This window comes from Anser brachyrhynchus (genome assembly GCF_964034855.1).
Source record: "Anser brachyrhynchus genome assembly, chromosome: 2".
Taxonomy (NCBI): Eukaryota; Metazoa; Chordata; class Aves; order Anseriformes; family Anatidae; genus Anser; species Anser brachyrhynchus.
Genome location: NC_137695.1, coordinates 59579834 through 59593320, shown reverse-complemented (window position 1 = coordinate 59593320; position 13487 = coordinate 59579834). Strand labels below are relative to the sequence as shown.

The following is a 13487-nucleotide window of genomic DNA, read 5'->3' as shown; positions in this document are numbered from 1 at the left end:
CCTGCCAGCTAAGGCAAGGCTGAGCTCTGTACCTCCAATTTACTAAACCCTTGAAACAACAGACAAAAAAGTGGAGGAAACTACTTAAGGTATGTGTCTAAGTCGCGATTCTTCTCTGAACAACCAGTATGTTGGTGACGTTTCAGCATCATGAGTTGTTCAGGGCTTATAATCAAGTTTTGGGAGAGGATATATACCATGTTAGAAACACTTGATTGCACAGTGGTAGGTGGTAGCAGCCAATGTACACAAGAAAAACAAGAAATTCACTCAAATGGGAACGAGACTCATTTTACCTTTTTTACTTTCTCCTTTCCAGGCTGGACTACAGTGGCCCCTCACGAGAATTCTTCTTCCTTCTGTCTCAGGAGCTCTTCAATCCCTATTATGGGCTGTTTGAGTATTCAGCCAATGACACTTACACTGTACAGATCAGCCCCATGTCTGCCTTTGTTGAAAATCACCTAGAATGGTAAGGATATTGTACGCAGAATTCAATAATCCTTTTAGAGCAATGCAGAAATGGAAATGCAAAACATGAAAGCTGTCAGTTTAGACTAGGCTACATACCAGTACCATTGCTGCTGTCGGGAACTGGGAAGTAGATTGGGAGAAGGAAGAAAGGAGTAAGTGTAAATACAACAGCAAGCTCTGAAAAAGGAATTGTGATGAGGTACTGTTACTCAGATGTCCTAATCATATTACTTGGGACTTGATGTTTTCATGCTTCTGTGTGAAGGTGAAAAGGATGGGGGAGGAAGATCTCTCCTTAATCCAGGCCTCCTCTCCTGGGCCCCTTTCTAAGAATAGCATGTGTAGTCTTTCAGTACATCAAGCAGCATTGTGCTTGGAAGCTATAGAGTGCTCTCCAGGAGCCACCCTGCTGCTCTGTACCTACTGCAGGCCTTAAACAAGGCCCAGTGAAAGCGATACACCTTTTCTACCCCACACTGTCCCTGCTTGTGTACGGCAAGGCCAGCAGAGCAAACAGGTTCTTCCCTTTACCATGTATGTGTGCAAACAGGCAAATTGGTTCTATATCAAAAATTCTGAATGCGTATTGTGATATCTTCATTTTTCTATCAGCCTCCAGATCTCTCTGTCTCTGGGAGTTGTTTTCCCTTTGATATGTTCAGATGTGGTTCAGTGAAGCATGGGCTGCCAGCCCTGGGCGTTGCTTGATCCCTTGTGGTCTTTCATTGTGTCAGAGAAGTACTGACACATGGGTTTGTTCCTATGATGTTTTCCTTTGTCTAACCAATCTCACTGGCTCCTCTCAGAGATTCTTTTTTCTTTTTTTTTTCTTTCTTTTTTTTGTTTTTAATAGAAGGCAGTTCAGGCCCCTTTTAAATTGCAAATAACGCACGTCCCACTGTTCTTGTAGACTGTTCCCACTTTGCTTCAGCTTACAGTGGGCAGAAGATCAAGAATAACCAAATGGTTGTAGCATCATTTCTACTAAAGCTGCAGTGGAAGACAAGATTTGTTGTGAACTAGCAATGGTGTCTGAATTGTTTTAATATTATAATTTCCAGCAGTGAAGCATTATGCTAACAGTGTTCCTTGCAGTAGAATGTTTCTCTGCTGTCATTAGCAAGGAGAGAGTGGCATAGTTCTTACAGCTCGTCTGTCTCCCACTGCAATCCTACTGATTAAACAGTATAAAGTGGCTTCCCAGTTTTCTAGAAGAAATACAGTCTGTCCTTTGTTCAGTTTAACAGGCAGCATGGATAAACTTTTGATTTCAGAGGCTGTATTTATGAGGATGCATTCTGATTCCAGGGCACAAGACTGCTTATGCAGGTGCAAACCAGGGATCATTCTGCCCACACTGTGAGCAAGCTAGACTCAGGCCTGTTTCCCCAGAAGTGGTGTTACCATGTTATCCCAGCAGTATTTGAAATAGGTTCTGCCTCTTATCTGTTCTAAATAGTCTCCTTGTGGAAAGAGTTCAGCTGCAGTTTTCTTAACAGAAGTGATAAATTACACTGCAAAGAGCATATAGTTTGTTCTGTACCCCCATTTTGTTCTGCCCATTGAGAGATTTCGTCATGGAAGAGGCAGATTTTGAAGGTAATCTGGGCATATTAAAAAGTGAAAAGACACCTAATATGATTTTCGATAACAGTTAGTACTTAACTCAGAAATCAGTAGCAGTTAGTTAGGATCACATCCCTCCAACTACATGCATCTATACAGGCTACTTGTACACTGAATGTTATTTGGGCTCTGAATATTTTTGGTTTGTTTTTTTAAGGAAAGAGAATGAAGTCTCTTGGCCTGTAGAGTGTAATAAAAGCTATGAACAAAAAGGTTTGTACATAAAGTAGAGTAATAGGCTAAGACTGTAGAACCCAAGGAAAGATAAGCAATCCAGTAAGTGCTCAGTAATGCTTCTTGATCCTGTTAAGGAAACAACTGGCCAAGACCAGCAGTTTGTAATTAACCCAATAGGTTTCATTATTGGCTTGTAGATGTGTAGACATTCCAAGTTTTTTATGCTGTGTTGACTGATCTCAGCTATACGTGCGTAACCCTAGAGGACTGTATTCAGAAGTCTGGGCAGCCAGCTAAGATAGGATTCGAACGGAGCTTTTCGAAACTGAAAGAATAGGATTCTTCCATTAAAGCTTTGTAGGCTTTTCTAAGGACACTGTACTAACTTGCTTGTCATCATTTGTTCATGAGGAATGTTTTTTGTTTTTGTTTTGTTTTGTTTTTCCTGAAGTTCTCAGCCTTTCTCTAGCTTTGTTCTCCTCATAGTCAGTGCTAGAACTTCTATTTCTCATATTTACTTGTTGATTTGGTTCCAGCAGAGCCTTCTCCCTTTAACCTACAAGAAATGAAGATTATTTTCCTGTTCTGAAAACTGTTATAAGACATTAGTTAACATGCGTGGATGAATTGGTTTTGAGAATCTCAAGGTCACAGATAATTAATATTCATAGTCTTTTTAAAACTTGAAGTTTGATGTCAGTCATAAAAATCACACAACCATAATTGTTTTATATTTGCAGGTTTCTTGAACTGTATGCCTTCTGGGGCTTTGGGGCCCATCATTTTTGTTGAATTTACCCTTGACGTGTTTTTCTGCAGATTAGTTCTGCAAGACCTATCAAGACATGATATAGTAAGAAACAGGGCTAGCAGAAAAAATCTCCTCAAAATTATTTTACATTTTCACTTTTTAAGTGAACAGTAGTGAGTTTGAGATAGAACATGTTTAACGAAATGCAAAGATGTGAAGAACTGGCAGAACTGAGAAATACACTGCTCTTTTTCCCCTGGCCTAAAAGTTACAGTTCTGCCCCTGTTAATGGCTTATTTCATGCCTTGCTCTTTGTGCAAACAACATTCAGAGTCCAAAATGAGCACATCAAAGCATAGAGTAGTTGTATGTGTGCCAAGTAAAAAAGAGACGTAATGACTGGAAAATATTTCTCATTTATGGAGAAACTGAGATTTAACACCTTTCCTGCAAGCTTCCATTGAATAAGACTTTTTCCTGCAGTTAACATATGTGCATGCAGAACATACAAAATACAAGATATCACACTTTTTCGAACGTCATAAAAATGATTTTAAATCCTCTTGTATCTGAAACGGCACAGTTGAATCTTTCTAGACCTATGAAGTTTGATGTTACACATTTTTATCTGCATGCTGCAGGATGTACCTGAAGTTCACGGTCAACAGAGTTGCTTTTAATCCATGCTGGTAATGAGCCATTCTGTCTCATCTGGGTAACATGTCTAGTTCTTTGCCTGAATATTTGAAAACATCTTCAAAAATACAGTTCACACCCCCCACTAACGGTAGTTTGCCTTTCTCCAAATGAGTGGGCAAAGTATGGTTGCAGCTGCCATGTGTTATTCCAGTGAAAAGAGCATGGTTTAACCCAGAAAGAATATTCTTGTCTTTGCACTTGGTCAGGTGTTTTGGGTAATTGAAATAAGGAGAGTCACTGAATTATCTCTCTCAGGTTTTGCACAATATGCTGGGAGACAGAATAGTGGGGAATGTGAAACTTTTTTATCACAACCTCCAATGAAGTTAGAGGTGTAATATTCAGTACAGATGCTGAACAGCTACTATAGCTAGTTAATTGCCATAATGCTGCGTTCTAACATATGAGCAAATGGCTCCCAATAGCTTGCAACATTAGCTTATCACTTTCTTCCCTGCTAACAAACCTTTGAAAGATTTCAGACTTGCTTTCAGTTCCCTGCAGCAATGAAGCCCTGGTGTCCAGGATGCCCAATATTAGCAGGTATACAAAGATACTTTTTCAGATACTCCGACACTTTCTTCCTTTTATGATATTCAGGATTATGATATCCCTCAAATTCATCTTACATAGAGCTCTACAGAGTGCTCCTAGGGTGCAGGGAGATGGCAGGTGATGATATTTAAAGCATTAGATCTCTGGAAAACATAGATAGGAAGGGAGGGCCCTCTAGGGAGGGCAAGACTTTTCGGGGATAAACTTGTAACTCCCTCAGAAACTTCAGATTTCATTTTTTGTGAGCACTGGTGCTTGTTAAATTGGACTTCAGCAGATGGAAAGGGAAGATGGGAGATCTTTCTCTTGGAGTTAATACAAAATGGTCATTTTAACAGAGATTGGGACAGTGTTTCTCTCTCTGATTTGGAGACTAAAAATTTGACTGAATATTTTAGTTCCCCTTTTCACCAAAAATAAATGAATGAATGAATAAATGGTTGGATGGATGGATGGATATATCAGTCCTGAGTGAAAAAAAATATCCTGCAAAATAATAGATGGAACAAATATGTTTCTAAATTCTGGAAACAAAATATCTAGTTTCAGAGTTTGCATAATCTCAAATGCTCCTGTGGGTCACTGGTTACTCTCCCTGTTGTCTTCATGGTGCATTTTCAAAGGTCTAAAAAATGACTGGTGTTTGTTCACTGCATTTCATTCACCCGACATTGTAACAGAAGGATTTGTCTAACCATGGTGTGATACATTGTTGTTTTCCTCAGGCGTTCATTTTGTCTACCATTTTCCATAGTATTTCCCTACTCAGGTCCTGCTATGCCACACAGTAAAGTGGAAATTGGTTTTCATGATGATTTCTATATCATTTTGCCAAACCTGAGGACTGTTATCTCTGTGCTTTTTCATTGTTCTTGTGGCTACCATTTTCAGATGTTTAAAATTTGTCTGTCACCATAATATCACATAAGTTTTATTTCTTAGAATTCAACAATTCTCAGTGTTTGCCTGAGAAGTTTCCCTCCCTGCTGTGAGTACTTAATCTGACAGTGATAACAAAAGTACCGTTGTCTTTTCAGTTCACAAAACACTGTATTCACAAACTGCTGTCAGGCGGAAATCCAGTCTCTCTTTTCATGTCTTCTGAGTGGGCTAGAGTTTTCCTTCACAGCAGTCCTGTCCCCAGGAGTAATCCAGTTAGATAATGTAATGCACCCTTCTTCAAGACACAGCATTGTAGTCACAGCATGGTCACCTACGCCAGACTTTCTGTCCCCAGATCACTTGCCTGTTCTTTTATCTAACTCACATCTTCTACTTTTGAATTTTTAGTTCATTGCATGTTTGTGAATTTAGAACCACAGCCAGAAATGTGAAAGGAAGCCCAGTCTCTGCATAGAAGACCAGATGGCCTAGACAGATAAAATCATTCACAGACATTCATTTGGAGATCTGAGGGATGCTAACTTGAAACATCTTTTTTTTTGTGTTTTCATAGCAAATTAATGACAGCATGTTTTTTTTAACAATTGTGCATTTGCAGACCTTGCTGTATTATTTATACAACCAGAGACCAAGACCCCAATGTCACGGTTGCACTAGAGGTATTTGCAGCTTGCTAATCATGCTTAGCATTCTATATCCATCTCAGAGAAGTCCTGTTCTATCTTGATTTTGTTTTCTTTTTTTGTTTGTTTGTTTGTATTTTAATGAAGTTTAATACATTTATTTAGCAGAAGCTTATTAAAAAGTTGAAGGTTTTTGACTAATGTGTTTTTGCACAGAACCCTACTAAAGACCACAAGGATGGACACAGACCCAGTGGCCCAGGTTCCCAGAAGCTGTAGACTGATTCCTCACTGAGGTGTCCTAATGAACTATATTAATTTAATGCTCATTTACAGCTGCTTTTAGGGCAGGAGTTTTTTCATTCAACTCCCATAGTCTTTTTTTTTTTATGCCTTCCAATACCCTCCATATTCTAGTTCTCGCTGCTGAACAGACGCAGACAGAAAACTTTCATGTATTTCTGCACAGTATTCTGCAGGTAAACAAAAGCCTGTTGCACCCACTCTTCATGCAGACATGAACTTGATTTCCAAGCTAACTGATGTGCTTACTGGAACACTGAGCTGAGCAAATGTATGCAGCCACCCATCAGGGCTGATTAGTTCAGGCTCGGCACTGCCTTGATTGCTTATACGTGCTCTGGCAAGCTTGGCACATGGGTAGAGCAACCTCCCTTTGCCCACACACTGCTGTGTGGGTATACCCCATGCCAAACTCTGACCTTCCCTTTTATTTGTTTCATACAAACCACATAGCCATCACTGTCCATCCTAAGTGTTCCAGAGAATGCAGAGTGTTTGTTTTTCCTATTTTTTTGTATAATAAACCCAAGAAGAACCAAGAATGTCACAACCTCAGCTGTCCCTTTCTACTCAGAAAGCTTGGTTTTCATAACCCGATTTCGTTAGGAGCTCTGCCTTTTGCAATTGTGCTGTATATCCATCAGTTTCCGAGTCAGTTTAGGACCTATTCGACAGGAAGGTAAATGTCCCAAAGATGCAAAGTTCCTTAAAGCGTTGCGAAACTTGTGATTGAGTAAAGTACAAATATGCTGAAGAATGCCTTAGCAAGGGCAGTCTGATGAGCTCAACAGTTGCCTATTCTGTTTGGCCCATGGCTGGCCTGAGTGAGCTGACAGGCCCACCACAAGCACGGGCTGCGAACCAGCTTTACCATCTTGTTCAGTAACTAGAGCATGTGAGGGAGAGCTGTGAATGCTCAGGGAAGGCAGGAGGGAGAAACTGGAGATGCTCCAAAGAAGTGTGGGAAGTGCTAGCAGAGATGTGTAGGAGGAACTGCAGCTATTGCAGTGTAGTAATGTAAGGCCATCAGACAGATTATAGGAAACAAAGCACCATTAATCCTGCCACGCGGAGAATAACTTGTTTCAGCTGAAGTCTTTTTAAAGAACATGACAAATTGCCTCATGACCTAATGGGTTGTAATCAGATGCTGACCAGCTCCTGTGATGGATTTAGGCATTTTCTGTGGCTCTTTATAGAAACAGTGGAGAAAAGTAGTCACAACATTGAAGCAGGAGCTCTGCAAATAACCAGCACTCCTCTCCACTGACTGAAAATAGCTCTGAGGAACATGTTTCAGCTGTTGTGGCAGGTAACCTGAGTATGGCCCAATACCTGTTCTGTTGAGGGAGTCAGAAACACTGAGTTCAGTTTTGTACCTGACTCAGATGGGTCAGTTGTGTCGGTCTGCATTTGGGGGAACAATGAATTTAGAAGAGCGTTTTGACAGCCATCTTGAAGGGGCCTGTTTATGCTAAGCACTGAAAAATCAGCCTCTTAAAAATCAGAGCAGATACAGCACTTCTCAGAGTGGGCATCCAGCAACATTCAGTTCTTTTTGAAATTTAGATCATTACCTCTTTGCCTCAGTTTCCATCTGAAGAGATTTCCAGTATGTAATCAACTTGAAATCCACTTGATGTATACTAATGCTCTGAACTGCTTTGAAATTCTCAGATGAAAGGCACCATAGAAAGCCAAAGCATTTAATTTTACATTACGCTATAAATTTTAATTACTAGCAATATCTTACTTTAAATAAATTATGTTTGCATGAGCAATTTTCAAGCACTATTGTAAATCTTCTGGACAAGAATTATATTAAAATAAATATGCAGCTGAAATCATTTTATAAGACCATTTCACTATGTGAAAAGGGCATGTTACTGAAATACCTTCTTGCTGCTGTACTCTTTCATTGCTTTCAGTACTTAAGTAAACCTTGATTTTCCTATTAAGTCTGATGTATGACTGTATCACATAGAGCCTGCCTCAGCAGCTGGTTAATTATTTATTAAGGGTCAGGAGGAATTGGAAGATTAAAGGCAAACCAGAGCGGAGGAGAAAATAAACATTCTCCCGAACTGAGCTTCTACAGCGCCCTTTCTTTTTTTTACTATTAAAAAAAAAAAAAGATTCTGCTTTGTATTTTTCTTATTCTTGGCTTTCTGTCACTTACTGGTGGATTTTTATCCAAGTTCTTTTGAGAATCTGAATGGCTGTATCACAAGGGTTTTAGAACGAGTTGCGTCTCTTACAGTCTCTCCTCCTCTCTTCTCTGGATCCCATATTGTGTAGCACTGTTTCTATAATTAGAGTTTGGTTTGAGGGAAAGGCGGGTGTTGTATTTTGTTGTGTTTTTACAGAAGTCATTTTTTCCCCTTGCTTAAGGCCATTTAATCTTTTGCAATGTTCTGGATTGCATTTTCCCAGTGATGGAAGGGTTCACATGAAAATCTGTATGGTGTCTCCACCTTGCATGTGGTAGAGGAGAAAAAGGTAAAATCCATATTGTCTTTGAGCACAGGGGCCTTCAGGGAAGCATCAGGGTGGGCAGTGATGGTGGGTTTATTTGTAGTAGTGAAAAACTCCCAGTGAGTGGTGAATGTCCTCATATCTCTTGTTCCAGCCACACTGGAATGGCAACACTGAGTTGTCACTTTGAAGTATAGCTCAGTTGTCTTTGCCACTCCTATTTCTACTATATTTTATTCAGGCTTTGGTAAGATAAAGAAATGTCAGTTAGGACAGGTGCAGAAATTCCCAAGCTAGCCTTTTTTTATTAGTAAACACAATTCATGCATCAAAAAAAAAAAATCTGCTTGCGGAGCAGAATTGTTTTCAGTAAATCACTCAAAGCCATGTATTTATTTTTTTAATAGAAAAGGCATTTTTCTTTATGTAGTTCTTTCCCTGGGATATTTTGGAAGTTAAAGGTTTTATTTCTCCATTGAAAAATATTTTTCATTTCAACATGTTAGCTAAGCATTACATTAAAGTGCAGAAACAGGGAAGATAAAATATTTACATTGATCTGATCTGAATGTATATATATGGAGAAGGGTAATTTCAAGTTTGTTGGTTTGCCCCAACTTGAGATAGGAATATTTTTCAAAATCTCAATAAAGTCTCAAAATTGTGGAGGATGTGAACAATCTTTACCTGTCCAACCTCTATGAAAAGCTATGTATTTAATAATGGGAATATAGAATTGCAAATTCAGTCTCTTGTGTCCAGTGTAAGGAAGCTTTTCACATTGTCTCATGACTTGCATTCCAGAAAAGATGAACTAGAAGCTTGAATTTATAACAGAAAAGTCAAAACTTTTCTCAGACTTCTGAGAAAAGCAATGAAAAGGTTGAGGTCTGCTGCATTCTCCATGTTCCTGGGACAGTATCAGAGCTCTCAGTTTTCAGTAGTATTAATAAAGTTAAAGTTGTTCAGTGTTTTGCAGAATGAGATCTAAAAGAGACCATCAAACACTTAATAGCACGTCTGATTTCTGAGCTTGCTCAGTTGAGAAACCTCATCCCAAGAGGCAGGGATCGTTAGCTGAAATGCAGCACAGTGCAAATGCAAGGTACAGCTTCTGAACCTTAAGTGCTAAATCCACATGGCTCTGCACTGCAGATGACCTGTTTGCACTTAGCTCAAGGGTATCTGCATCATGCTTCATCACACGGTGTAAACATTCCTGGGTGCTTACCAGTGAGTTTATGATGAGCAGTCTCTCTTATGTTTAAATACCCCAGACAGACTGGAAAGAATATGCTTCCTTTGACTGAGACTAAGTCAATTATTGTGGCTTCAGTGTTCTTAGTTAGCCATTGAAGGAAAATGTGCAGTCATTTGGCGTGTGCTTTTATGGCCCTCTTGTCTGGCAGATGACTAAATCTATGGATTTTCCTTTCTAACTTGAATAGTTCGTTTCAACACACGACAAAGCCATGGAAAGCAATCATAAATCATACCATGTATAAAACTTCACCAATTCGTAGGTTTGCAAAGTGCCTCCCCATGTTTCCAAAGGGCTTGACTGAGAAATCAAAATCTCTTGGTAAAACTGCTCTTTTGCTGGCTTCAAAAACAACCAGTTTGCATCAGACTGAGTTGATCCATAAGGAGCCTATCATGAACTAGAGCTGATCCACACAGTTACATGTTGCTTTACAGAATGTAAGAAAGCGAAAAAATGTCAAATACACTAAACACCGAAATGGAGGTGGGACCCCAAGGAGTATGATTCCGTTTCTGTCTCTACCACTTGTTTCCTGAAGAACAGTAGATAAGTCATTTTACCTCTGTGCTTAAGTTTTTTCATTTGTTAGATGAAATAATGACACTGATCTCCTCTGCAAGCTACTTTAAGATCTGCCAATGGGAAAAAAAATAATTATTATAATAAAAAAATCTAGGATCTGGGAATTACAAAGTGTTGAGATTTGTAATCTTCTAGCCAGTTGTTCATACCTCAGTCTGCACCTGCTCTGTTGTCACTGCTCAGAATTGAAGGAGAGTTTGCCAACCATCTTACAGGCCAGTGTGTTTTACCCATTGTACCAGCAAGAGAAGGTGAACCCTGCAAGTATCCTGTTTTCTGATGGTTAGTCATGTTTGTACTATCATATTTTGCCAGCGGTTCTCCCAGAGGATGATGCTTGTACGTTATGGTCCATGAGGTTGTTGGCTCTGCAACACTCTGTCACACTCCTCCTCTCCTCCTCCAAAACACTACCTTCATGGAACTTCCTCGCTATTGCTAGAATGACACATAGCACCTACTTCATAGCACCTATTTCATGACTGTCGACTTTATTGATCTCCTTATTAGTTGGAAAGACAGAAGTGGAAATGAATCCTCCATTTCCTATGCCTGGATTCTCTAGTGCTCATACAAGGCTGTCATACCTGTGACTGAGTGGAGTCACACAGTCTCCACTGTGTGGAGGAGTCATCAGAGACGGATTTGCTCAATTCTGTACATACAATAATAACCTCTGATGCAGCTCAGTGATGGGCAAGGAGCCAGTGTAGATACCTCAGCATGGTGCTTCATACATGTCCAGTTCTGTGAGGGCTTATTATCTTTGACATAATGTCATGCAAATGCAGCTGTAACTGTTTCTCTGTGTGAGCAATTGCTTGGAACCACAGTGTGCTTCAATTCAGGAGTCCTCCTGGAAGTAGCTGTTTGATGGAGTTTATTGTAAAGAAACCTGAGGGGGTGTTGTGAATTTCCTGTATTTATATTGTCTTTGTCCCTCATTTTTTCTGGTTAAAGTAGAATAACCTGGAGCCTCCCTGATAAAAGCATGTGTTTTTTTTTTTCTTTTTTTTGCTTTGTTTTGTTTTGTTTTTTTCTCAGTGACACAATTAGTATTTTAGCCATTCCTGACAATTTTTTTGTAGTTGGTATAACCAGGATATAAACAAGATGAAAAGACAATTTGGGAGAAAATGCAACATAGCTTGGTTAGAGACAAGAAAAAGACTTTTGAAGGATTTTATTAAGTTAACTAAAGAAGCAATGAGGTTTGCATTATCTCATTGTTTTTCAGTTACTGGTAAATTAAGCCTCAGGAATGGTTTGAGATTTAATTGTTAATTCAGGGTACATGAGCTCCAGAGATTTAAGATGACATGGATAGTTCACGTTTCCATCATGTGTAAGCAATAGCTCTTTTTCATGTGGTTACTCTTTAGTACTGAGAAACAGAAATGTTGTGTTCCATTTGCAGATAGATCCAGAAAAGTAGGGCAAGCACTGATTGGAGTCAGTAATACATTGACTTTTCAGGCAGAAAATTTCTGCACAGTTTAATAATAAATTGAGAGGTTGACTCACTTGAAACACATTCATCATATGAAACTCAGGTGCCTCGCAAAAGTAAAACTATGTAAAGGACGACTGGCAAGAGAAGGCTTATTCCTGTAGATCTTCATCTGAACAGAAACATTACAAGTTCAGGATTTGATACCACTATTGTAATTTTATTTGTACCGGGTTGTTTTTCTCTCTGAAAATCAATTTTCATCCTTTTTTTTTTCTTGCTTAATTTCTGTTACTGGTCAATGTGTGTATATTTTACACATCTTTGAACACCTTCTTTGTATTTTATGGCAACCTGCAAGCAGACCTGCTGTACTGGTTCACTTTCCATATGCTTTCCAATCAGGACTACTTAAGAAAAGCCAGCACTTTCTTAAATGAGTGTTACAAATTTCCTTTAATATATAACTAAGTTTCATAAGTTTTATAAGTTTTATAGTAAGAACCAGCAGACAGAATATTATCAAGGAGGTACTTATAAAATATGCTCTCTCATCTTTCAATGCCTGAATGAGATGCCTTGGCTCTGAGCAGAATGTATGCTCTATTAAGTCCCAATAACATTTGCAGGGACTGCAGGGATAAATCCCTGTAGTCTATAACTATTTAACATCCATCATTTTCCAGGATGGAAATTCGCACAGTTGCTCCATGTGAGCAGTCCTAAATGTTTCTTTTTTTTTTTTTTTTTTTAATTTAGAAAATTAAATTAAAATGAAGCTCATCACACAGAATCCCAGAATGGTTGAGGTTGGAAGGGAGCTCTGGAGGTTGTCTGGTCCAACCCCCTGCTCAAGCAGGAACACCTAGAGCAGGTTGCCCAGGACCATGTCCAGATGGCTTTTGAAGATCTCTAAGGAGGTAGACTCCACAGCCTCCCTGGGCAACCTGTACCACTGCTTAGTCCCCTCACAGTAAAAAGTGCTGTTCAGAGGGAACCTTCAGCATTCTGATTTGTTCTCATTTCCTCGTCTGGTCACTGGGCACTACTGGAAAGAGCCTGGCTCTGTCTTTCCACACCCTCCTCCAGTGTTTAATATACATTGATGAGATCCCCCTGAGCTTTTTCTTCTCCAGGCTGAACAGTCCCACCTCTAGCAGCCTTTCCTCACAGGAGAGGAGTTTGAGTTCACTGATCTTCGTGGCCCTTTGTTGGACTCTCTCCAGTATGTCCATGTCTCTCTTGTACTGGGGAGCTCAGAACTGGACACAGCACCCCATGAATGGCCTCACCAGTGCTGAACAGGAGGGAAGGATTCCCTCCCTCAACCTGCTGGCAATGTTTTGCCAATTACAGCCCAAGGATAGTTAGCCTTCCTTGTGGCAAGGGTACACTGTTGTGTGCTCAAGTTCAGTTTGGTGTCCAGCAGGACCCCCACGTCTTTTTCTGCTGAGCTGCTTTCTAGCTGGGTGGCCCCAGCATGTACTGGTGCCAGGGGTTGTTCCTCCACAGCAACAGGGGGAGGAACAATGCAGGACTTAGCACTGCTTCTTGCTGAACTTCATGAGGCTCCTGTCAGCCCATTTCTCCATCCTGTCAAGGATG

General features: G+C 39.8%; 1 protein-coding gene across 11 annotated transcripts in view; it reads left to right on the top strand.

The window, feature by feature from the left end:
- The window catches only part of HECW1 (HECT, C2 and WW domain containing E3 ubiquitin protein ligase 1), a 263523-nt gene that overhangs the window by 225439 nt on the left and 24597 nt on the right, over positions 1–13487 (top strand). For all 11 annotated transcript variants that reach the window (XM_080578352.1, XM_080578347.1, XM_080578351.1 and 8 more), the window contains one exon: positions 320–472. In XM_080578352.1, coding sequence (XP_080434478.1) covers positions 320–472 — 153 coding nt within the window. The remainder of the gene's footprint in view (positions 1–319; positions 473–13487) is intronic.